The 27,813-nt window shown below is 35.3% G+C and overlaps 1 protein-coding gene across 4 annotated transcripts in view; it reads right to left on the bottom strand.

Annotated features, from left to right (window-relative positions):
• CPEB4 (cytoplasmic polyadenylation element binding protein 4) overlaps window positions 1-27,813 on the bottom strand; it is a 72,637-nt gene that overhangs the window by 19,116 nt on the left and 25,708 nt on the right. For 2 of the 4 annotated variants that reach the window (XM_008578177.1, XM_008578178.1), the window contains exon 3: window positions 12,078-12,128. The exons of the other annotated variants lie outside the window; for them this stretch is intronic. In XM_008578177.1, coding sequence (XP_008576399.1) covers window positions 12,078-12,128 — 51 coding nt within the window. The remainder of the gene's footprint in view (window positions 1-12,077; window positions 12,129-27,813) is intronic. 4 annotated transcript variants of the gene reach the window in all.

The raw sequence follows: 27,813 nt of genomic DNA, 5'->3' as shown, positions 1-27,813 counted from the left end.
TTGCCAAAAAAAAAAAAAAAAAAAAAAAAAAAAAAAGTAGCCTTAATTACTTGGAAGAAATTTACATTTTGGAAAAGTTACAGCTAAGTCAACTGAAATAAATTCTGCTCAGAATTTTCCGTTAATTACCAAAGAATAAACTGTTAAAAGATTTTAAAAATATATGCTATTATCACTGAGTAAAAATCTCCCAGTACCTAGCATTAAAATGAATACTATTTATATGTTTTCTACTTTTATTTATTAGTTTCGGTTTATAAAGTCCTCAATAATTTAATGTTCAGGACTAACAGGATTCAAAATGATGTTAAAATGGGCTTGAAACATTATGGCCATACATTTTTATTACTTCTGGATACATGTTATTAGATTTATTTTTTTTAATTATAGTTTTCATTTTTTTGGTTTTTATTTATTGATTATCATATTCATGGAGTAATAGATGATCAACAGTGCCTGTACCAGATCTATTGTTAAATACTTTATTTCCAAAATGCCTTTACAGGATTGTGTAAACAAATGCTTTCCTTGTTATTAGCCCTATATTCATTATCAAATTCCTTCTAGTAAAATATTCCATTAATCTATGATGCTAGACTTGCAAAGAAGGTATAAAAAGACTTGTCAGGACTTTTTTTTCCTCTCTTTCTATGCACACATTTCATTATAAAAATGAAATATTATTTATTGCTTAAAAACCATCTTTTTCTCATTTGTTGCAACATTTGTAACAGTCAAAAAGAAACAGAGTATCCATAATAGTGACACATTTATAGGAAGAAATATCTAGTACGCAGCTATTTAAAAACGTGGTACATATGTCTTAACATCTAAAGCTCTCTATGAATTAGTTTGAATGGGGTATCTAAGTGTGTATTGTATGATCCTTATATTGTGTAAATTTAAAAATAAAGAAAATATAAATAGATATGTGGGAATATGCATAAATCTTTATTGTAGAAACCATAAGAATCTTTAGAGAGAGAAACTGGGATGGGGAAAGAAAGAAAGCTTTCACTTCTTGTTTTACCCCTTTCTGTACTATTTGAATTTATTATTGTGTACACTGTCTTGCTGTATTTGTTAATGAAAATGTTTTAGTTTTCTTCTTGGTACTTACATTAAAAACAAACAAATGATATATTGAAGAAAAGCATCCATTCCTACTTGAGAGTATCTAATCAGTTCCATAAAGAACAGGACTTTAGGCCATGAAGGATAAAATATTACTAGGTTTTAGTAGGCAGTGAAAGAACTGATCCTATTCCACTTACTCTGGCCTGCCTTAGGCTCTCCACCTACTTTCACCTCTCACTGGCCCCATTGTGAGAAGACAGATAGCAGTTCTATTTGGGAAAAAAGGGGGAGTGGCTGAGATGAGATATTATCAAATAACTGATTTTTCCAGTAGAAGTAAAAAGAAAAAGAAGTGGGGGAATTAGTCAAATTAGTAAATCAGTTAAGAAGATATAAACCAAAGGCTCAAAGCTAAAAGGAACTAATCTGTGAATAAAAGAATAAAGATGGTAGAACCAAAAGGCAGACATAACCATTCCAAAGACCAATGCATACTAAGATGTAAAGAATCATTTTAAAGGATTTTATAAATCAGCCCCTAATTTACCAGGCTCAGTGTCACCAAATTAATTTACATACATGCTTAATAGTTAGAATTTCCTAGGCCACATTGGCTTGTGTTTATATTAATTTATTGGTACAACAACATTCAAAGAATGTTGACATGATAAAGATATGACACTATCATTTGTGAAGACACATATCATTAGAGAAGGGCAGAGAATACAATTTCTGTATACCCCAACCCTTGGTTTCCTTATTTATAAAAATAGGGAGCAAGTAAGAGAATAACAAAAGATATCATATATATATAATGGTCTGACAGTCACAATAAATAATTTCCTCCCTTTTATCAAAAGTAAATTCATATACGTGTGTGTGTGTGTGTGTGTGTATTTTTTCTTCTTAGTCTGATCTTCAATAATTACTCTTGGCTTTTCATTACTATTCTAAGGCTAACAACTGTACAGCACTTTAGAATTTACAATAGGTTTTCATATTATCTTTTTTGCAAAGGGATCTTTCAACATGCTCCCTTATTGTAGCAACTAGAACCATATCATATACATTTTCAGCAAGTGACTATAATCTACATTTCTCTTAGGTAAATTATACCCTCCTTTTTCATAGATTTCTGCACCTCTCCCATCCTGAAGCAAACGATCTTTCTCCTTTCACTCCAAAAAACTATAAGAAATGTTTTTCCATGCTAACCTTTAAAAGATTTCTTACTAACCTCCTCCTCTGGGACAAGCAAATATTTAGTTGATGCTTCGAAGTAGAACAGACATCCTCAGAGGAAAGTAAATACATACATGAGTCTGTTAAAACCTAACATTTTGTTGTTGTTGTTCTACCTCATAGAACTTCCCCCTGCCATAAGGATCATTTATGAAGCAGTTAATCATAAGGGCTAAAACAGTAGAATGGGAGGCTGGACAAAAAAAATACAATGCACAATCACTTTTATACAGAGGTGGTGGTGCTTGTATACTAGTCTTCTTAAGTAAAATAGAACTTCAAGCCGGGTAAAAGGAAAATTAATCTTTTTTAAAATTTAATTTAATTTAATTTTACTTCTCAACATACATTGTACTTGATTTTCATGCCCCTTTACCCATTCTGCTCCACCCCCTCCCCTCTCCCCCACATCGTATCTGTGCACTTGGCTTAAGTAGTTCAAGGAATTTTTGTGGTTATTCTGTCCTCTTCCCCCCACCCTTTATTTGTTTGTGTATTTATTTATTTTTACCTCCCACAAATAAGTGAGAATGTGGTATTTCTCTTTCTGTGCCTGACTTGTTTCACTTAAGTCCATCCATGTTGTTGCGAATGGTAGTATTTTGTTATTTTTCATAGCAGAGTAGTATTCCATTGTGTAGACGTACCACAGTTTCCTTATCCACTCATCAGATGATGGACATTTGGGCTGGTTCCAGCTCTTGGCTATTGTATATGGAGCTGCAATAAACACTGGAGTACAGGTATCCCTTCGGCATGATGATTTCCATTCCTCTGGGTATATTCCCAGCAGTGGGATTGCTGGGTGTACCACAGTTTCCTTATCCACTCATCAGATGATGGACATTTGGGCTGGTTCCAGCTCTTGGCTATTGTATATGGAGCTGCAATAAACACTGGAGTACAGGTATCCCTTCGGCATGATGATTTCCATTCCTCTGGGTATATTCCCAGCAGTGGGATTGCTGGGTCATATAGTAGATCTATCTGTAATTGTTTGAGGAACCTCCATATCACTTTCCATAAAGGCTACAATATTTTGCAGCCCTACCAACAGTGGATGCTTTTTCTCCACAACCTCTCCAGCACTTATCTTTCTCAGTCTTTTGGATGTTAGCCATCCTAACTGGAGTGATATGGTATCTCAGTGTGGTTTTGATACGCATTTCCCAGATGTTGAGTGATGCTGAGCACTCTTTCATGTGTCTGCTGGCCATTCGTATATCTTCCTTTGAGAAATGTCTGTTCTGCTCCTTTGCTCATTTTTTAATTGGGTTATTTGTTTTTTTGTTGTAAAGTTGTTTGAGTTCCTTGTATATTCTGGATATTAATCCTTTGTCAGATGTATATTTTTGCAAATATTTTCTCCCACTCTGTTGGTTGTTTTTTTGCTCTGTTGATTGTTTCTTTTGCTGTGCAGAAACTTTTTAGTTTGATATAATCCCATTTGTTTATTTTACCTTTAGCTGCTTATACTGTGTGGGTCCTATTCATGAATTCTGTGCCCACTCCTACTTCCTGGAGTTTTTCCCCTATGTTTTCTTTAAGGAGTATTGTTTCAGATGTATATTTAATTATTTAATTGATTTTGCTATACGGTGAAAGATACAGGTCTAGTTTCATTCACCTACATGATTATCCAGTTTTCCCAGCACCATTTGTTGAAAAGGCAGTCTCTTCCCCAGTATGTACACTTGCTGCCTTTGTCAAAGATCAGATGGCTATAGGCATATGTGTTAAATTCTGGGTTCTCTATTCTGTTCCACTGATCCATGTGTCTGTTTTTATGCCAGTACCATGCTGTTTTGGTTATTATAGCTTTGTAATATAGTTTAAAATCAGGTAGTGTTATGCCACCAGCTTTAGTTATTTTGCTCAGGATTGCTTTGGCCATGCGTGGTCTTTTGTTGTTCCATACAAATGTCTGGATAGCTTTTTCCATTTCTGAGAAAAATGTCATTGGAATTTTGATGGGGCTTGCATTGAATTTGTAGATCACTTTGGGTAATATACACATTTTCACAATGTTAATTCTTCCAATCCAAGAGCATGGGATATCTTTCCATCTTCTTATATCCTCTTTAATTTCTCTCAACAGTGGTTTGTAGTTCTCTCCATAGAGATTTTTCACATCCTTGGTCAGCTTTATTCCTAAATATTTTTTGTGTGTGTGTGGCTCCTGTAAATGGGCTAGCTTTCTTGATTTCTTTTTCTGCATGTTCACTGGTGGAATACAGAAATGCTACTGATTTGTGTGTGTTGATTTTGTACCCTGCAACTTTGCTGAAATTGTTTAGCAACTCTAGTTTTTTTTATAGAACCTTTAGGCTGTTCAATATATAGGATCATATCATCTGCAAAAATGAACAGCTTGACTTCATCCTTTCCAATCTGTAAGCCCTTTATTTCCTTCTCTTCTCTGATTGCTCTAGCTAGTACTCTCAACACTATGTTGAATAGGAGTGGTGAGAGTGGGCATCCTTGTCTAGTTCCTGTTTGTCTAGTTCCATCCTAGTCTATTCAGGATGATATTGGCAGTGGGCTTATTGTATATGGCTTTAATTATGTTGAGATACTTTCCATCTATGCCTAACTTGTAGAGAGTCTTTATCATGAAAGGATGTTGAATTTTGTAAAATGCTTTTTCAGCGTCAATAGAGATGATCATGTGGCTTTTGTCTTTGCTTTTATTATCATGGTGTATCACATTTATTGACTTGCGTATGATGAACCAACCTTGCATCCCTGCAATGAATCCCACTTGATCATGGTGTATAATTTCTGTATGTGTTGCTGTATTCTGTTAGCTAGTATTTTATTGAGGACTTTTTCAGCTATATTCACCAAGGATATTGGCCTGTAGTTTTTTATTTTTGATGTATCTTTGTCTGGTTTTGGTATCAGGGTGATGTTTCCTTCACAGAATGAGCTTGGGAGAATGGCCTCTGTTTCAATCTTTTGGATTAGTTTGTAGAGATTTGGTATCAGTTCCTCTTTGAAGATTTGGTAGAACTCTGCAGTGAACCTGTCGGGTCCTGGGCTTTTCTTTGTTGGGAGCCTTCTGATAACAGCTTCAATCTCTTTTATTGTTATTTGTCTGTTCAGATTTTCTGTATCTTCTTGCCTCAGTATTGGTAGCTTGTATGCATTCAGAAATTTATCCATTTCCTCCAGATTTTCAAATTTGTTGGCATACAGTTGTGTATACGATTTCTTGTATTTCTCAGGTATCAGTTGTAATTTCACCTTTTTTATTTCTAATTTTTGTTACTTGGGTCTTCTCTCTTCTTTTCTTAGTCTTGCTAAACGTTTGACGAACTTATTAATCTTTTCAAAGAACCAACTCTTTGATTCATTGATCTTTTGTATTGTTTTTCCTGTTTCTATTTCATTTAGTTCTGCTCTGATCTTAATTATTTCTTTCCGTCTACTAACTTTAGGTTTGGATTGTTCTTGTTTTTCTAGATCTTTAAGGTGAAGTGTTAGGTTATTTATTTGCCACCTTTCCATTCTTCTGAAGTAAGCATTTAATGCAATAAATTTCCCCCTTAAAACTGCTTTTGAAGTATCCCACAGGTTTTGGTATGATGTTTCATTAGTTTCATTAGTTTCAAGAAATTTTCTGATTTCCTGTTTAATTTCTTCTTGGACCCGCATGTCATTAAGTAGAATGTTGTTTAATTTCCATTAGTTTGTATAGTTTTCATAGTTTCATTTATTATTGGTTCCTAATTTTAATCCACTGTGTTCAGAAAAAATACATGGAATAATTACAATTTTTTTGAATTTGTTAAGACTTGCTTTGTGACCTAACAGGTGGTCTATCCTGGAGAACGTTCCATGTGCTGATGAGAAGAATGAATATACTTAGGTTGTTGGGTGGAATGTTCTGTAGATATCTGCCAAATCCAATAGGTCTAAAGTATTGTTTAGAAATTGTGTTTCTCTGTTGATTTTTTGCCTAGATGATCTGTCCAATGATGAGAGTGGGGTGTTCAGGTCTCCCACTATTATGGTGTTAGTGTCTATTTCTTTCTTTAGATCTAATAGTGTTTGCTTTGTAAATCTGGCTGCTCTGACATTAGGTGCATATATATTTATGATTGTTATGTCTTCTTGATGGATAGATCCTTTTATCATTAAATAAGGCCATCTTTATCTCTTTTAAGGGTTTTTGCTTTAAAGTCTATTTTATCTGATATAAGAATAGCTACTCCAGCTCATTTTTCATTTCTACTTGCATGATATATCTTCTTTCTTACTTAAGACTACGTAATAACTTCGTATAGCATACATTATACGAATTTATACGAATCTTTTTAATCCCGTCAGTCAGTCTGTGTCTTTTGAATGGGGAATTTAGTCCTTTTACATTCAGAGTTATTATTGAAAGGTGTTGATTTATTCCTAGCATTATACTGATATTTGTTTAGATGTCTTAACTATCTTTTGTTCTTTTCTTTCAAATTTTCTGTCTGTCTTCTGTATTTGTTGGTTTCTTGGGGTGACAGATAAACTATTTTTTCTCTTTTTTTAGCATTTTTGTTTTGCTGGTAGGTATTGTTCTTTCTTGCGTGTTCATGGTAGTGACAGTTATTTTTGTAGTATCAAACCCAGTACTTCCTTGAGAATTTCTTGTAGGGCTGGTCATGTGATAGTGAACTCCCACAGTTTTTGTTTGAGAAATATACTATTTGTCCTTCATTTTGGAAGGATAGCCTTGCTGGGTAAAGTATTCTTGGCTGGCAATTTTTTATCCTTTAGTGTTTTGAATATACCATCTCATTCTATTCTGGCTTTTAGAGTTTCTGATGAAAAGCCTGATGTAATTCTGATGGGGCTCCCTTATAAGTGACTTGCCGCTTCTCTCTAGCAGCTTTTAAGATTCTCTCTTTGTCTTTGATTTTTGCCAGTTTGATTGTCACATGTCTTGGAGAAGACCTTTTGGGGCTGAATGTGTTTAGTGATCTTTGGGCTTCCTGAATCTGGGGATCTGTTACTTTCTCAATACCTGGGAAGTTTACTGCTATTATCTCATTGAGTATGTTTTCAATATCGTTTCCTTTTTCCTCCCCTTCTGAAATACCCATGATTCGGATATTTGAGCACTTAAGGTTGTCAGTTGTCTCTCTTAAATTTTCTTCAATTTTTTGATTTTTTCTTTTTTCTGGTCTGCCTGTGATAATTCAAACAGCTTGTCTTCAAGGTCAGAAATTCTCTCTTCTGCTTGTTCAAGTCTTCTGCTTAAACTCTCTGTTGTATTTTTTATTTCATTGAATGAATCCTTCAGCTCCACAAGCTCAGCTACATTATTTTTTAAGGCATTGATTTCTTTGTACAGTTCTTCTTTCAGATCCTGTATGTTTTTTCTCATTTCATTGTGCTGTTTCACTGAGTTTTCTTGTATCTCACTGAGTTTCCTTAGAATCGTTACTCTAAATTCCTTATCTATCATTTCAAAGACTTCCTGTTCTATAGGATCTAGCACTTGTAAGGTATTAATTTCCTTTGGTGGTGATGTACTTCCTTGATTTTTCATATTTCTGGTTTCTTTCCTTTGGTGCTTTGTCATCATGGCCCGGGGTATCACAGTTCACTCCTTTCATCCTGATGTATGGCTTGGATCCTGAAGGGTCTGCTGCTTCTGGACAGCAGAAACTAGCCTGGACTGGAAGTCCCACCCCACGTGCCTTCACCGGCTGGTCAGGTGACATGGGAGTCTAGAGCCTCTCAAGTTGTTCATGAGACAGACAGCCTGGGCCAGAAGTCCCGCCCCACCTGCCTTCACTGGATTGTCAGGCTCGGGGCTTGGGAACCCGTGCCTCACAGGTTGCTCACGGAGACAGACGGTCTGTGCCCAAAGTCACACCCTTCCTGCGTTCACCAGCTCATCTGGCTTGGGGCTTGGGAACCCAGAGCCTCTCAGGTCGCTCTCAGAGACCCAGCGGCCTAGGCCAAAAGTCCCACCCTGTCAATCTTCACCAGCTCGTCTGGCTCAGGGCTTGGGAACCTGTGCCTCACAGGTCGCTCACAGAGACAGATGGCCTGGGCCGGAAGTACCGCCCAGGCCTCGCCTGGAAAATTAATCTTTTAATCCAATGTATATCTCAGAGCTAAACCAAGATCCACCAGAGGAATTTGAGGTATGTTTAGCACTCTGTTTAGCACTCCCTCTCACTTAGCTGAGAAACTAAGTTTCGAGTTTGCTTTTCATAACCATAAAATCGATATTCTAACTATATTTCTATTACATGAAACTTACTAGTAAAAGGCATCTTTATGGGCTGAATTGTGCTCCGCCCCCACCATGCCTCAATTCATACGTTGAAGTCCTAACCTCCAATACCTCAGAATGTGACTGTATTTGGAGTTAAGTCTTTAAAGAGGTAATTAGGGTTAAATGAGGTCACTGGGGTGGACCCTAATCCAATATGACTGGTGTTTTTATAAGAAGAGATTAGAATACAGACATGTTCAGAGGAAATACCATGTGAAGACACAGCCAAGGAGAGAGGCCTCAGAAGAAATCAACCCTGAGGACACCCTGACCTCAGACTTCTAGCCTCTGGAACTGTGAGGAAATAAATTTCTGTTTAAACCACACAGTCTGTGGTACTTATTATGGCAGCCCTAGCTAATATGGCACCCAAAAAGTAGCTAGCATGTTTGGTTTTTTACTACATTTACAATCCAAGAATTTCACCCAAGGTTGCCCCTCAAAAAAATCTCCACAACTAATAACAGCAATATATTGAATAACTCCTTAGAATGTGCACTACAACACTCTTATTATAGTTAGTAATCATTAATTGTTAAATTATACTGGCATAGTCTTTCAAAAGTCTTGAGTAGTATACAAAGCTCACTGCATAGTATGAAAATTCGTGACTGAGCATGGCAAAATAATAATATTAATTAAAAGTAATTTGATTGATGAGTGAGTAATCCCCTTTTATCTTTGTACAGGCAAATTCCAGTGTTATTCCAAAAATTGGTAGACAACTCTGACTTTTTTATTTATTTAGGATTTAAACTCCACTTCATTCCAAAAAGCTTTGAGATTGCCTGAAAATTGTAAAACAAGTTATACAATAAAAATCATGAACAAAATTCAAATGTTCATGTTAAAATGTTCATGAGAAAAAGAATAAACAGCTTTTCCATATTTTTATCCAAACAAAGCAAGAAATGGCTTTCAACTCAAGAGATATTTAGAAGAAAAGGCTCTGAAAGTTACAGTTGGAACAAAGTAAATCTTAAACAATGACAATATTTAATAAACAATTATAAACTGACATAATGTATTAGGTGTTTATGTTCAGTTTTAAAGTAAAGCTAAAGTAAAAACAAGGCTACTAAAAATCAATACATGAATGAGATTAATTTATTATAGAAGTGATCCACTCTAGAAGATGTTTCATAAATAAGACTGAAATGGGCAATACCCACGCCTAAATCAAGGTGACTAAGGAATTGTCTCAACATGCATCCTCCCCAACCTAGCTTTAATTTCATGATTTTTAAGCAATCTTCTCTTAAAATCTGTAGTTTGCTACTGGAGAGAGAATGGGTCTATCAGTCAACTCCAGCTTCCAGTCTACCTAGAAGTTTTATTTTTTATTATAAATGAATAAATTGGCATCTGGTCCTAGTTGGCTGGCTATTAAAAACTAACACTTGATCAAATCTGACAAAATCAAGTTTGGGGATATGAGATGCTGAATACTATACTGGTGACTATGACAGTCATAACCCCACACTCCTGGGTCTTGCTTGAGCAGCCAACAAGTTTCCCCTCTTTTACATCTCTTTTTGTTCTTTCTTAATGCAAGAGTACTTCAAACAGTTCATATAAAAATATAAATAAAAGATAATATAAATCTTTCCATTAATTTTTTGAAGTATCCCCATATTGATATCTTTCAGTTTGAGACAATGTTAACCTCAGCCAGTATACCTTTATAATAAACAAAATTTCCATGTATACAACAGTAAAAACCATCTAGTCCTCTTCTAGTGTTTATAGAATTTCAAAACAAATATTCTGGGGAGAAGCTACCTTGATTTTTTCTTTGCCAAGTAAGAGTCATTAAAAAAATGATCTGGGCCGGCCCGTGGCTCACTCGGGAGAGCGTGGCCCTGGGAGCACCAAGGCCACGTGTTCGGATCCTATATAGGGATGGCCAGTGCGCTCACTGGCTGAGCGTGGTGCAGATGACACCGTGCCAAGGGTCGCGATCCCCTTACTGGTCAAGAAAAAAAAATCTATTTATAAAAGATATTAATGGAGAAAAAGGAAAGGCAATGTTGTAATAGTAAACTTCCCCCCCCCCCCAATTAAGTGAATGCAGCTTTAAGGAAAACCCCCTCGAGAGATTTTATTTTTCTCACCTCAACAAAGATAGGCCCAGGGGCAACTGAATCAACTGAACAACTTCATGAGGAAATTGCAGAAGTATCCCAAATCTTGGTTCAATTTCCAGCACTCAGACCTGACTCTGGAATTATCTCCACAGGCATAAATCCTGCTACATGGTATTCCTTAGTCCTCCTTATCCTGATAACATTATTACCACTGAGTTTAGTTTTTGGCCTTCACATATTTATACTGGAATATTATATCATGGCATTATTTCTGGCTCTGTAGCATGAAAAGACAGAAGTCTGATGAATAAGTGAGGTTTTTATAAACCGTATAGTCTCCTGAAAATCTGATAGACCTAGCAGCTCTCATAAATCAAATCTCCTTCTGACTTTTCCTGGCTCAACCATCATTAAGTTCTACAGCACACTGATTTCGAACACTAACCAGAAGGAGATCTGGTCATAAAAATAATTTTTAATTCCCCATTTACAACATACCACAGACAAAAAGTAAAAGGCTTTCTACTTTTGTTTTTTTGTTTGTTTTGGGAATGATGAGAATACAGCTATTTAGTCAAGAACATTTCTTACAGGTTGTGGGATTTAAAATGAGCTTTGGCTAATGGAAAGCATTATCAACACACAGAAATTTCAAATCTATATTCAATAGTAAATGAGTAGAACAGAAGTAAACAAGGCCTCTATATTATACTCAGTTATTTTAAACTCTGATACTAAAAAACAGACACTTTAAAATTCTTTAAATTCCTTCTGTAAGTAGGGGTACCCCCCTTCCGTATGAAATTTAGCTTGCTTCAGCATATGCATATAAAAAGAGAATGCAATAGCACATGAGTAATATTTAGTACAGATAAGGAGAATCTACCACAGACACTGTAAAGGCCAATAAAACTTCATTATTCTTATTCTCGTTAGACAACAAACAGTGAATGACCTTGTCTTTTGCAATGTCAAGCACTGTGGTCTTAGGCTGCCTTTTTCTGGTTTTAGATCTCTGACTGTCCTCCCCTTCTTCTGGAAACATTTTTCCAGCTACACAGAAATGGCTTTCATGTTGACATTTCAAAGGTCATTCTACAGAAGCTAATGTTAGATAAAGCCAGTCAATGATTCTCGTTTATTCTCATTGTCACCAATTTCAGGACAGAATCAGTTGGCTCTCAATTTTTTAAAAAAATTTTCTGCCATAATTTTGAGGGAAAAGAATTATTCTTAAAATAACTTACGAATAATAGCAACTTGCAATTATCATTACAGAACAAACTAATGTAATTTCTCCATTTGTTGAACTACAACCATTTTATATTTTCTCACCTACTACTAACTTATCCCAGTTTTGTGCACTTCGCTAGGGTAAATCAATTATCACTTACCATTAATAAGCAGAGAGCTATCGGATCCTGGATATGAATAGTTTAGACGACCTGAAGGTAAAAGAAGGCCGTTACTAAATCAATTTTTTTCATAGATGGTTTAAATTTATTCAACAGAGCTGAACTGACTGCTTTTAACAGGTAATATACTTAAAAAGCTGTACTATGGTATAAAATTTTGTCATGCTAATGAACACAATGAACCAGAGAACATATCAATCAGCATGTTCACCAATATTCAAAAAGGGAAAATTTTAAAGTGGGAAAATAAAATATCTCTCATATTTAACTAGTAGGTCATTCTAATTTCCAAATCCCCATCCGAAGTAATTTTCTTTATACCATTACATTCTAATATCAACTCATAATAACAATCTTCACATTTTTTTGCCTCATAAATGTGAAAATTTTTTTCATTTGCATAGTTGTTACTTTTTAAAAGTACGTAATTAGCTATAATATTTTCCTAAGTGACTCAACATGTATAGACACGCTGATGAGTTTAAATTCAGGTTTTGGGGAATATGTACAGAAGGTAAAGAAGAACATTTTTCACTATACTTAACACATGACTGAAACTGTCAAAAGCACAGTACCCAAAGCACAGTAGGCACTCAATAAATGTTGGGTTACTTTCCTTTGAATTTTGAAATGGTTCAAAATCTAGTTTTGACCTAAAATGGGCACCCAAGATATCCCTCAAAAGAGAATTAGTGAAGGTGCTAAATTTTTTGTTGGACGAGCTGTTTTCCAAATTGATAGACACATATAAATTGGGGAAATGGCACTGGAATTTCTCTGTTTAAGGAACTGCATTTCTGTAGTGGAAGAGTTTCTACATATAAGTTGAGGTATCTAGACCACAAATCCTTACAGAGTGCATACCATGTACCTCATTCTACACTATAAGTGATAAAATATAAATTAATATGGCAACATTTTTAAGTCTCCATACCCCACATGCCCATCTGCACCCACCTTCAGAAGAATGGTGGATAACCCTCAACAAGTCTTAATCATTGAAGGAATGAATAGGGGAACTTGGTTGTTAATTCTCTACTATAGTTCAGCACTCTATAAATCAGGAATAGTGTGATCATTTAAAATTGACTCAGAGCTACAAATATTCCTCTAGGAAACAGCAGTCCAAACTCCAACCCCACAGAACCATAACTCTAAAAGGCTATCAAAAAGCAGAAAAGCAGAGGTTCTTTCTTACTTAAGACTAGGGCAAGCCTTCTAAGATACAGGCAAGGGCTATATCTAGTTCCACTGAACACTCTGAGATCCAGAGCTAACATGTGGTCCTATCAATACAATAGCCACATATGAACAACTCTTTATAAAGGACCCTTAGGCCTTCAGTGTTTTAAAATCCTACCTCTTTTAAATAGTCTCCACAGAAATAACTCATGCCATGAAAGGAGAAAACTGTTCTCTATTGCCAGCAGCTCTAATTAATCCATATCCAAAACTTGGAGTCTAATATGAAATACAATCTGAAATTCATAATTTTTCTATAATTTAAAACCAAGTAAAATGATTTTTTAATTAAGTTATTAATTTTTCCACACAAATTTCATCTTATTCCTATTTAGGGAGTGGGAATAGAGATGGAGATGGGAGAGAAGATAAAAATTAATTTTGATGTTTCAATTTCTTCCTAAAAATTGGTTTCATTCTTTAATGCTAATGTACACAGCCAAGTATCCAAATCTAGTAATTCCATCTGAAATGCTTTAACTAGAGCCTGGACCTTATGACTTGTCACAAGTATATTTTTAAAAAAGGATAGACTTGAGATGCTAGGAACAAGAACATGATCTTAATTGATAAAAACTTGGGAGGAGAGGGAGAGTACTGTTTCTGAATCACTTAACTCAAAGTAGGAGCCGATTTTCTATAATGGAAAATATATATATTTTATAGCTGTAAAACCCTCTAGTAAAAGAACTGACAAGATCTGTGACATGTACCACTTTCATTTATCATAAAACATTTTTAAAAGTCAATGTATGTCAATACAGAAAAAAAAATATTTAATTATATTAATTGAAGTTAAGGGTTAAGAGGAAATGTTTTATTATTTCTAAGGAGATATTTTAATTTTTTTCATGGTAACATTGTACTGAAACCATAGCGGTTTTATATGAACCATATGCCTCTTATTTGATGCCAAGGAAGGATAGTTAACAACGAGAATCCAAGAGACAAATTACCATACTGGCCGGCCCGATTGAACAAATGAAGTTCTACCTTACCAGAAACTCATCTTTTGGGTAACTTTTAAGGAGAGACAGAGAAGAATATTTCAACTTGAAAGAAACAAAAATGACCCTTAACTCACTTATGAGTTGACTTCATCCCACATCTCCTGAAGGGACTCCCCCTCAAGGTAGGTAACCTCTGACACGTTTTCTGCTCCTTAGCCTTCTGAATATATTAATTCTAGCTTTCAGCTAAGACATAATGTGACACTGAGGAATCACTGGCAAAGTTCATAACTGAACTCTGAATTTGATACTTGTTTTTAATTTTTTGACCTGGCCTTGTGATACGATTCTTTTCAGACTAGAATCAATTTTGGTCTCTCGAGTAGCAAATACATTTGTGACATTTTGTTAAATAATCAGTAATTCTTTCCACTTCAATTTTAAAATATAAACGATGACATTAAGAAAAATTTTGTTAACTTTCATAATGCTTCCCTAACCTGTCTGGACGACTCCTCTGTAAATTCTTTCTACAACTAAAATACCTAAAAAGCCATCCATAATCTATTATGGATAACACGCATCGCTTCCTTTCTGGAAATCTTCCAAAAACTACCATTGTAAGTGCCATGGGAATTTAAAGTCTTCTGTAAGCCTTTCACATTCTTCTTGTACTCCTTTTATTTCTGTTCTAATATCCTCTCTGCTCTATGGATGCCAATTTACATGGACATTCTGCATTTTCTATTCCATTGCTAGCTTACTGACAATCCCCTCCCACATCTGAGACAGTGGCTCTGATTCCATGTTCTCAGTGAAGGGGATACATGTGTGTTTTTATATATATATACTTATATATGCATTTACTAATATATATTTATATTATATTTTTATTTATATGTATATATTATTAATAAAAATATTTTTTAAGACTTTTTTTGTAGCAGTTTTAGGTTCACAGCAAAATTAAGAGGAAGGTACAAGATTTCCCATATACTCTCTGTCCCCACACATGCACACAGCCTCCCCCATTATCAACATCCCTCACCAGAATGGTACATTTGTTACAACTTATGAATCTACAATGACACATCATTATCACCCAAAGTCTATAGTTTACATTAGAGCTCATTCTTGGTAGTGTATATTCTCCAAATTTGGACAAATATGTAATGACATGTATCCACCATTATAATGCTATACAGAATAGTTTCTCTGCCCTAAAAATTTTCTGTGCTTAACCTATTCATAGCTCCCCACCCTCCAACCCCTGACCTTTTTAACATCGCCATAGTTTTGCCTTTTCCAAAATGTCATATAGCTGGAATAATACAGTATGCAGACTTTTCAAATTGGCTTCTTTCACTTAGTAATACACACTTAAGTCTCCTCCATGTCTTTTAATGGCTTGATAGCTTTTTTTTTTTTTTTTTGGACTAAGTAATATTCCATTGTTTGGATGTACCACAGTTTATCCATTACCTACTGAAGGTCATCTTGGTTGCTTCCAAGTTCTGGCAATTATGAATAAAGCTGCCATAAACATTAATGTGCAGGTTTTTGTGTGGACACAAATTTTCTGAAGCGTTTTCAAATTTCCAACCCTCTCCCCGCCCCCACCCAGGTTCACCTTTTTCTAGAATATCTTTCCCAAAAAGAAAACCTCTTTTTAAATTATGTCACCAAATTTTCTGTCTATCTACATAGCAACAGCCAACCTTCTTATTTCAGCTACTGGCTAACTTTCTTATCTCTTTTACATAATAGTCCCCCTTCCCCCGCCTTCCGCTTAGGAACTAGAGCTCTTTAATCTAGGCATCTTGAGTTTCCTGTTTGGGCACCAGGTAAGCATTCAATGAGTTCATTCTACTGAATTTAAAATCCTGGCATTTCACAAATGAATTAAGGATAGCCAAGTAAACATCACTGAGATACCTGAATATGAATATAATCTAGTTCCTGTGGTTTCACTTGGTTCTTTTTTTTGATAACTCAACTATCTATAAACATAACTCAGGTTTTGGCACATTTAGAATTGAATTCCTTAAGGGAAAAGGAGGCTTTAGGATTTCAGGCAAGTGAATTTATTTGGTGGGTAAAATTCAGTCTTTGAAGGCTCCTGGTATTGTGTTTTAAATGTAAAAAATACTGCCTGATCAGCAGTCCTAATCTTAAGGGACATTATGACAGGAAAAGTAGTAGTCTCTGGAGGCCAGCTGTGGCATTTGAATCCAGAAGCTTGGCATACATCATGCAGAAGTCATAGGCTATATTTGGTGACATGACTCAGCCTAGCCAAATATAGACAACTGATACAGTGTGACTCTGGGGAACTATACTAACCAAACTTTACAGCTTAGAAAAGACCCATACACCAGCTAAGCAAGTCTATGCTAGGCATTTGTGAGCTGGAGATAATCTACAATGCTATTAAATTCATTCTATGTCTGATAATCTACAATGCTATTAAATTCATTCTATGTCTTTCTCTTTTTCAGAGTCAAGCCAGTATTGTTGGTGACAAAATATTGGTCAAGGAACAATAACAGGGAATAACTGCAAAACTGTCCAAAACATAGCCATGTAGTCCTATATAGGGACCAGTAACATGATTCTAAGGCAATTTTTATTGCCTGACTCACACTATAAAAACTTAGATACTCCAAAGCAAAGAGCAGTTGTGGGGGGTGTGTGCGGGGGGGGTGTCTTCAGTGAACACCATTAAAAATTTCTAACACACACACATATATATACATACACATACATTTGTTTTGTTGTTTAACTACAGGTGCTCCTCCTATCTCTGTTTCTGCTAATCCTACTTAGTTCACGTCTAAGTAAATCAAAGCTATACTGCCATAAGTAATTTTTTAAAGGAGGTGTTCCGCCTGCTTCTACACATCTGTTGTTTTTACAAACACTACCCAAGACTTGCAGCAAGATGGCGCTGTTGGGACCCAGACAATGTCCCTAGAAATGTGTAATAAATTTACTGGTTTTGAATATCCACTTTATACTTATACAAATGCAAAACACCTATCAATACGAACAAATAAAATTTATTCAATATGTTTTATAATTTAATGATAAAGAAAATTTCTAATAATTTATTCTATTGACCTAAAAATAACTCCCCAGATCAAAATCAGTAACCTTATTCTACCCCCTGACCTACCTGTCCCAACCAACTTCCAATAAAAACACTACCATGCAAAATCACAGAGGAAATGATCGGAACTGAAAGCAACTGGAGAATCTTGCCTCCTTTCAAAGAGCGATTCAAAATTCATTAAACACACACACATAGATTAGGCTAAAACAACAACAACAAAACCCCTCTGGAACAGATTTGGCTTTTAGTTTAAAAGTCAGGGCTTGTAAAAATCCTTGAAGTCATGCCCTTTCCTATCTCTCCACACTGCCATTTCCCTTCCCACATTAGGCACTCCAGCCATTCAGAACTACTGGCTTATAACTTCTATGTTTAGGTTACTCCTCTTTCTGAAATGCCCTCCTCTCTCTGCCCTCCAATGTCTCACCCTTTTGTCCAGACATCCACCCTCTTGTTCAGGCAGTTCCCCTTTTAGGTCTCACATCCTATGAGAAGTCTTCTCTGCTCCAAGCCACCCACTCTCTGATCAGACAGCCCTATGTGCTCCATACAGCACTGTTACACTTATTATGCTGTATTTAAATTACTTATTTTAAACTATCTCTTCCTCTAGGGCAACAAGATCTTTGAGGACAGATTTTGGATCTTACATCTCAGAGCATGGAGAGGAGAAAGGTGTTCAATAAATAGCTGTTGAACGAATGAACGAAGAAGCAAAGCTGGCAACTGAGGGTCTCTCTGCCATGGAAGATGCAGTGAAAAAGAAAAATCAAACCAATCTCATTTTGAGACCTTGGCCAAATCACTCGGCTTTGCTGAACCTCAAAAAAACGTATATTCCCATTTACCTCACAATGAGGTTGTAAGACATTCCTGAGACAATCTTTGCAGAATACCAAGAAAAGGCCCCCAGTATGCAGCAGGTGCTCAATTAATATTGATTCCTTCCCCTCCCAACTGTAAACCAGAGGTAACCAACAATTTTCCACTTGTGAGAGAAAGGAAGAGGGAGGATTCCTTTTGTCCAACGAGTCCCAAACTGGAACCCTGGAGAAGGGAGTAGCAATCGGGGGAACTTTCAGCTTCAGAGAAATGAGAGTTTGCTAGTGTCCTTGGTTAGAAATAGGAATATAATTCTTTTCTGAGAGAAAGAAGAAAAAAAATCCCTAACTCCTTACTTTTATCATAGCCAAACTGATGAAGTAGCAGAAAGATTTTAGGAAGTGAAAACTTTTTGAAAATTCAATTTAAAAATTTTCCTTTCAGTAAAACCAGGGAGGATCTTCCTTTTGCATCAAAAACTCAAACTGAATTTTTAAATTTTGATAGGATAGTTGAAAAACAAATTTTAATAGTGGCAAAAGAAAACATTTATCTATAAGATAAGTAAAGTCAATGGAATATGTTTCTACAGACTGAGGAAGGCTGCTTTGACTACAACTTAGGGCAGGTGTAAAGTTGCAAGGTTTAAAAGCATCTAAGAATTTCAGGCAGATGGGAATGTCTAGAGAGAAACTAGCAAGGAGCTGACCCAATTAAGGAATTCAAAAGATTTCCTACTGCCAGTAAAGCTAACAACAAACCAGCAAGCAGGAAGGCTATTTTTATCCTTGCCAGAAGGCTTCTGACTCTGGATGCTACATTTAGAGGACAGAGCAACAAGATAACTTGCCTTAAGAGGATGTTATGATACCAGTGATTGATGGCAATTTTTTAAGCTCTAAAAAACTAGGCATAGTTGTTGTCCAAAGTAAACCAGCCAAAGCCAGTTAAAAATTTTTTTTAAAGTGAATAATATAATGGAAAGAAAAGTGGAAAAACAGACCAAAGGGTAGCAGAAAAATTTTAAGTAATCCAGAAAAAAACCCAAGGCAGTAAATTAAAATTCTCCTTCCTTACAAAAAGATTGATTAAAAGAAGCATGTGTTACAAGAGGCACATTTTAAAAGAACCAGTGAATAAAACAATTGCAGAACTCACACCAAGGTAAAGATGATTTTTGAGAACTAGCTCCTTGTACTGACATGAACTTAAAAAAAGTTAAGATAAACTATGAAATCCCTAGGTACCACAAGTTAAATTGCTGTATATGATTGAGAACTTTAGAGATAAAAGCAATAAGACTAAAAAAAATCAAATTAGACCACAGAAATTCAAAAAAATTGAGTGATTTCCTTATTTATAACCATTATTTTATAAAATAGAATACTACTCCTACACTGATGAAAACCTGCCCTTAAAACTGGTTACTGAATCCAAACCCCAAAAAGCAATCAGTAAAGTCACTAGTTAGCTTTCTGCATACAGACCTATCATCAACTCTAATCACTTATTTAACAAAAATTCTGATGAGTTTTTCACACCTTAATGAAGAATGTACTTAAATTTCATGTCTGATCTAAGGCTTTGAGTCTTCCTCTTATTTATTAGTCTTCAAAATTAAGTAATAAACAGGCTGTCCAAAGATGTCTGCTAAATATTTGGAGAACAAACTGCATGAAGCTAGGAGGCTTTGTTTTTAGTCCCTGATGTATCACAACAGCCTAAAATAGCACATGGTGCACTGTAGACACTCGATGTACACTTGTTGTATGAATGGCCTCAGCTTTGAACTTTACATACACAGTACATCCAAAGCCGAGTGAAGGTGAGCGGGGCGAGGAGAGAACAGTATATCTGAATCACTTGGGGAATACACATGCTTAAGTCCCATGACAGACTTGTGAATCAGAATCAGGGAAGAAAACAAGCCAGCTTGGAAAAGTTCCCTCAATGATTCTATCTTGACCTTCACCTTCAATAAGGAACTCTTCAATATGAAACCAGTAAGTGTGAAATCCAAATCTTTTGCAGAAGTTTATGAAGATAGAACACACATTTTAAATTCTGTACCCAGTCTCATAAATTGAAATCAAGAAATTTTAATGCCTACCCTCTGTCAAAGCATACTAAGACAAAAACATATATGTTTTCTCATTTGTTTCCCTCTTACACAGTAAATAATCTAAGCCATTGAACCAGAAGCTGTGTGTTCCTATCTTGACCCTCTAAGTCCAGTAAGTTGAGTGACATTACAGAAGCTGTTCCATCTCTCTGAACTTCAATTTTTTCAATCATAAAATGGAGATCACAAACTCACTTAAAAGATTACTTGTAAGGATTTAGGTTAGAAATAATTCTCAGAAGGGACATCAAATTAAAGTCAGAAAATCAGAAATAAGTGCCCTTTCACTTAAAACAGGCTTTTAAAACTGCTTGCCATACAGAACGTCCAACTCCACCTCAAAAAGGAAAAATGAAGTCCAGCATCAAGTGTCCTTCAATCTACCTGGTATACAGACTATGTCTGTGGAGCTGGAACAAAAGCAGAGGCTAAAATGTAGGATACATTCAAACCATGTGGCTTAAAGACTTGAGGAGTTAGTACCTGTATCCCCTTCCTAACAAGAACCATGCTATGTGATACTATCTATGTTACACAACACTCAGGTATATCCTTCTTGTCATATAGCTCCCCCTGCCCCCTGGCATTGTGCAGGATATAGCGTAATCTGCCCACATTTCTAGTCCTGCCTCAAAGAGCAAAAAGTTGGTTTCAGGTGTCAGAGATGAAGCTCCAAAATGCTATTTGGTAGAAATGACAATATAGGATAGGGTAAGTGATCTCTTCACTCCTCTCTATCCTCCTCCTCACCATTTCCTCTATTAAATTCCTTTTTTATTTAAGGTTCTTTGGTAGAAGGAACATTCTAATGGCAGGAATATAAAGCAGAACAATTAGAGAATTTCTCTAGAACAGTATTTCATAACCTTTTATAATTATTCAGCTCTACTATGATAAAAATATTTCGTAGAGGCCTCTCTCCATGATAACAACTGAAGACCCCTACCTGATTCCCACCTCAGTGAATGGTACAAGCAAAACAAAAAAACCTTAATAATAAAAGACTACTATGAATTCAGTAACACCTTTAAATGTATTTTAGTTGCATTCCATGAGCATCCACGTGCTTTTGGAAGATAGTCATGCATACATAAGTGACATATCTACCATCTAACTTGAATTCTTGGTCACTAATGGGTTCACAGTTTCCATTAAATAACTCCCATAAACTGAAGAGGCCCAAGGCCCACAAATGGAAAACAGAAATATTTCACGAGACCAACTTTAAACAACTGTTTCCTAAACATAATATTTTTAGGCCTATCTCAAAAAGAAAAGATGCAGTCTAGCAGTACAGCCTTCACTCAACTGACTAAATTTGATTGATTTCTGGTTAATATCCCTTCTACAAGCTACTCAATATTAAATATTGCCAAACCCAGACTCATATGATATTCTGTGTGTTACTTTCAGTTATTAGACTGTAAAAATCTTCAATTTTATAATATAAAACTGTACACAACTACAAATGGTAATTTAAAGATCAATAAGTTCAACCCCTCTGTTTATAGGTGAGGAAACTGAGGTCTAGAAAGAAGTGACCAACCTAAGGCCATACAATTGCTAGTGGCAGAGCCAGGCTTGAACACAATCCTAAATGCATCTCCTTTTATTTCTTAACCTTTGATAAAGTCTGTTATATGCTAACTTCTGATCATTACAATAAAGAGATCAAGTGGCTGATTTAAATATCTCTATTTAGTCAACCATGCCAGGTACTTATTATTTGAAATATTATAGCCAGTAAAAAGTTAGGGTTTTTTGTTTTTTTTTTTTTAGGTTCTTTATGCTTCAATTAATCATGGCTGCTCTTTGGAATAAAGATCTGCACTTTATTGTTGGTTTCTCAAGCACTAAAAAGAGTGCCCTAATTGGTTGATTACGCCTTCTCCTCCCCAATGTATACAATGTATAGCAACTGACATCTGCCCAACCGGATTCCAAAGAGATTATGGAACTGCTTTCCCTTCAGAGTTCCACTAATGTTCTTAATTGACTGGTTACCAGGTAATACCCAGAATAAAACAAAGCCTTGCTTTTAGAACTGAGTGCACTGGTGTGGGACTGAATTCAGCATCAGTCAACTAGACAAAATAATGAAGCCTATATGTAGCCTGGCCATCTCAGTATCTGATTCAAAAGTAGTCACTAGTTTAAAACTAGTTAAAAAGTATTTTCTTTTACAAATTGTACTGCTAAACAGCAACAAACTCGCTGAGTTTTCTCTCTTTTCCCTCTTTACTTTGGTAGTAAGGATAGTGACATGAAGGGAAAAAAATAAGAAATTCACAAACCACTTATATACAGCTGATAAATTAATCAACTGCATATAATATTCAGGTAGAAATTCCACACATATCAGGAAGTAATAATTTTATGGCACAACTGTGAACTGTTCCCTTCTTCCTGTTGCTAAATTAAATGCAAAGAGAATCTTGGATATTTTTATGACAGCTATGAATCAGGCGGTATTGCTTTCCCTCCCCCAAAGTCAAAAATAACACAGTCCAGGATTATACAACAGGACCAAAGCTTTATGACTTCAAAGACAACAAAGTGCTTTTATTACGCAGATAGTATATAGAGCCGTTTTAGTAGCTGTCAGGACATGAGACAGCAAGAGTCACCTCTCTATAGAATTTTATAATATAAAAGAAAAAAACCAAAAATAATAAGTGACACTGTCAAAGGTACACAATATACTATATTAATTTGGACATGGAGCATAAACAACTTTGAATCTCTATAAATGTTTTGAACCTCCTTCTCTTTTATACAGTAGGGAGGTCCCTAATATTTATCATTGACAAACCGCTGACAAAATCTGAAAACCCAACTACGTAAATGTCATTCAGATTTCATTTCCGAATGGACAGTATTACTATTCTGTCTACATGGTAAAACCTAAGCTTATTAAATTATACACAAAACTTAATGTGACAATGTGAACATTAAAGTAAAGTAGTTGTTAATCTGTGACCTGATTGTTGCTTGTTTTCTGATTTATTTCTAAGTGTTTATTACATCTAGTTTATTCCTTCACCAATCCCTGCCTTGAATGTGTGTCAAACAAAATTAAGTCACAACGACCACAGAATATGTGAGCCTTAATACAATTGGAAAAAAAATTGTTAAAGAATTTTAAAGAAATGTCTAGGATATTTTACCTAATAACATAAAAAATTTCCTATTACTTCCCCCTCTCTCCTCACCTCTCACCCAGGTAAGATCAGCATCAAAATGATTTTTTAAGACGACTGTTCAATTTTCATGGACTCAAAACAGGATTGCTTGTGCTCAATGTTCAGGATTAAGATAAGGGGACTGCTTAAGTAATTATGGAACCGTGTCACAGATGACATAAGACAGATTCTTCCTTTGTGACAACTGCTTATATATTTTCAGAACAAACAAAAACAATGCTCAAACATTCTATCACAAATGTGTGGAGGGTAGAGGGCGGAGGATCACTATTTTCAGCTTACCAGCGCAAGTTATGTAAGTAAATAGGGCAAATGAAGATCTGGCCAAAGTACAAGACGCGTTTACTATGAACAGAGTTGGTTTCAGTTCAGAGACCAGAGTGAGGAAGACCACAATCCAATCGTATGAGCACATCAGCCTTCACACACACCACATTTTTTCCCCTCCCAGGCATTTCCCTTTCCCTTCCTCTCCTTAAAAAAAAAAAAAAGCCAAAATACAGAAACAACAGCAACCCCCAAATCTGAAAAGTGTAGTCGTACTGTTCAAAATCCACACCTTCCATGAGTAATCCAACAAATCTTCATCAAAAGTAAACCAGAAAGCAGGCAGTTGACAGTTGTTCAAAATTAAGGATAGGCCCTGTACCAGTAATACAAAGAAAATCATGCCACATGCCTTTTCCCTCTTTTTCCTCACAATAGAAGTTACCTCAACACAGAAGCCCAGGTCCCATCCTACAGCACAACTGATCCAAGGCAAAAGAGAAAAACTGTTTAGGATATTCCATTTCCTTGGTCAGGGTAGGGAGAGTGCAGGAGGAGAGGAAATGAACTTCATTTCTAAACAGCTGCAGACAAAGTTAATTGTAGCCCAGTTTAAATTGTACTCTTTGCTATTATGTACCTTAACTCCATTACTCATGAGAATTCTAGAAGTATGGTAGTTTTCTACTCTCAGGAGCCTTCAACTACTCCCCTGAAATGCTGCTTTGAATTACTTGGTATCATCCAAACAGCAAGAAAGAACCAGTTTAGTTCAGGAAGGCTCCAGCCAGGCTTACAGGTTAGCTTCCTTGTTGACTCTGAATCCCAAAGACATAATATTTCAAGAACCCCAATTTGCCAGAAGTCACTTGATACCACGTAATAGTAATTTACTTAGATGGAGAAATCGGACTATGAATACAACTAAAATTAGCTGTTTTGTGTTATCCATTCCTTCTTTATGGTAATCAAGCCCTATTAAATGTCCCTTATAGGAAAACGTCCATCTAGACCTTTAAAAAGTTTGAGGAGGTGGGATTAGGATGCAGAGTGATGTGTTCTAAACTTGCAACAGGCAAACCAATTTAAATAGAAAAAGGTTAAAAACTGTAAGAAAGACACACCCCCACCATTCCTACTTGAAATAAATCATTCTAATATTAAAGCAACAGACCTATTTTACTAGGAATTTTTTTGTTTTTTTAAATTATATTTATTCCCAAATTATTTCAAATTTATAAACATATGATATGACATAAATACATTACAAAACTTAGTCTTGAATTCAGCAATTCTCATAGAAGCTTCTAGAGCTATCTCAGTTTACATAAAGTCAGGATTCATATAAAATATCTGTATCAGTGTACAACATCTGTTCCCTAGAAAACTAAAAAACAAAAAGGAAAATTAAGTGACTTCAATTTGGATATCAGAATATTAGGAAAATTGTGCATTAAAAGAAAAGTTAAGTTTTCTGGCTATTATTTATTATATCTTTAAAGTAGCACTAAATTCATTCTCTCCCTACTGTAATAATATTGAATTTTAACAATTATTCCGACAGTCACTCTCTTACAGTGACATAAAATAATCTTTTATAAATTTAATAAAACAAATTTTGTGTACTAAACTTTCAATTGAGTTTCATCATTTTCTTCAAGAGAGAATATTACAAATTATTTTGCTTAGTGACAAAGAAGAGAGGCATAAATGAAAACATCACTTGCCCACTCATTTAAGCATTCATTTCAAACAAATCTGCAGCAATGAATAGTAGTGGGGGAAGGGCTCCTAAATGTAATATGTAGATAAAAAAAAATCAAAGTATTTTAAAATGAAAGGTCGCAACACTTTTGGCAGTCAGGAATTAAATGCGCAGCATTTTTGGAGTAGGTCCACATCTCTTAAAATAAATTCTTACTAAACCAATGCATGAAGCAAGGGAAGCAATAATGTGTGTAACTGTGTAACCAGCTCCTGTTACTTTCTCTACATATTTAATAGGTTTTGTGGGCATCATTGGGATATGTAAAAGACTGGCACTTAAAACGACTTGTATTTCTGGATGCAATCATTATTGCTTACATTCAAATTAAGTTTTTTAAATGCCTGAAACTCAGAGGAATTGTGGTGGATATGTTGAGTACCCACTTCCAAAAACTGAAGGGGAGATACATTCTAAAACACTATGAAGAGAAAGATTGCATTTTCACAATATTCAAAGGAAAGATATGATGATATTCTGACTCACAATTTAGTTAATATCTGAAGAACAACTATACTGTTTTGACAATTTATAGATTGCCTTTGTTCTCAATAATTTTGCTGTCTCATTTTGGCTTTCTAATGAAATGAAGCAAATTGGATATTAAATTGTTTTCATCTGTTAGATTAAAAATACTCAAATGCTATCATAAAATGTGCACTGTTATATTCTGTCTGACATCTGATAATTTTCAGGTACTATTTTTTGTCTCTTTATTCCAGTGCTGTCTCCCTCTGCTTCCATTTCATAAACTACTACTTCATGGTTTACACTTACATCCCTTTATTCCCTTCACACACAGGAAAGAAAAGAAGGCTCCTTCATTTTCAGAGGTCTCTCATACTAAACACTGAATATAACACCACTCCGTGAATCTTTATTTCACTGTGTCCAACCTATGCTTCAGAATGCTGAAAACAGATGTATTTGTAGGTGGTTTTAATCTATTTCATGCTGCTCCATTTCTAAATAATAAGTACTAATTTCACAGGCAAGAAAAAACAGGAATAACAGTAAGATACAATATTCCCAAAATAATCATCTGGGCATCTACCACAGTAAAAGATGTTTCTGTCCATGTAAAGAAAATACTTGATTAAGCCTAATTATACTGTAGCAATGCTCAAGGTGCCACCTGGGAGATCAAAACTCAAAATCAGTCTGTAGCTCAGGCTCTTAGTTTAAGAGACTGAGTGTGCAGTAAAGAAAATACAATCAGTCCCTGGGGAAGAGCTTCTGCAGATTGTCACTGGCATTGGCTATGGAGAAGGCAATACACAGCTTCACAGACAAAAATAACACACAGACATAGCTGACCAGAGAAAGGACATGGAGATAATGTATGGGGAGGACCCTTTTCCTCCCCAAACAGCTAAACCCCTGTGAGAAAATTATAGTACCATTACAATTCTTGGAAAAACAGTTTAAGAATAAACTGTAATAACATGGAAAAAAAGTTAATATAAATTATGAAATGAAAGCTACATACTCCTTAAAAACATTTATTTTTTTAAAAATGAAGATAAAAGATTTCCACCAAGCCAGTTGGAATCAACAATAGAAATCCAAAAATTGTATTTGAAGTTTCCTAGGCATATAAGTATCATGTCTGTTGACTGCAAAAATAAAATTTTTAATCCCACCACATCAAGGGAGATGTTTTTTTCTCAAATGGAAAACACGAATTCTGTTTTCTGACTTTTTTTTAAAAAATTAAGTTAATAATAGAGCCACATCAATAGACTCAACTTGTAGTTCTTATATCTATTTTAGGCTTTATTATTTAAACACACACACACACACACACAACTGCACATCATGAGGAACTACAAATGAAAGATAAAAATAAATGTGGTCATTCATAATAAGTTTTATAAAATTATTTTTACAATAAACTCCAACATAAAATTTGCTGTCACATGGTGAAGTCATTTTACAACAATTTGATAATGACCAAATTAATCATTTTAATCTATTTTGTTTGTTTTCTGAGAGTTATGTTCTTCTCCAATAGCCTCATAGAATTAATGCCAATTTTCTATTTTCTGTTTCTAAGGAAGCACAGAACTGGGAGAGATATTTTATTTATTTTCAATATGGATTGTCAGGTTTTAGATACCTATTGCAAAAGGACAATGTTATTCTTTTTTTTTTTTTTTGTCTTTTGTCTTTTTTCTGTGTCCGGCAACGGATCGCAACCCTCAGTGTTGCCCCCGTACCGGACCGGGGACC

This window comes from Galeopterus variegatus, unplaced genomic scaffold, assembly GCF_000696425.1.
Source record: "Galeopterus variegatus unplaced genomic scaffold, G_variegatus-3.0.2 Scaffold1639, whole genome shotgun sequence".
NCBI lineage: Eukaryota > Metazoa > Chordata > Mammalia > Dermoptera > Cynocephalidae > Galeopterus > Galeopterus variegatus.
This window is presented reverse-complemented; position numbering and strand designations above follow the sequence as displayed.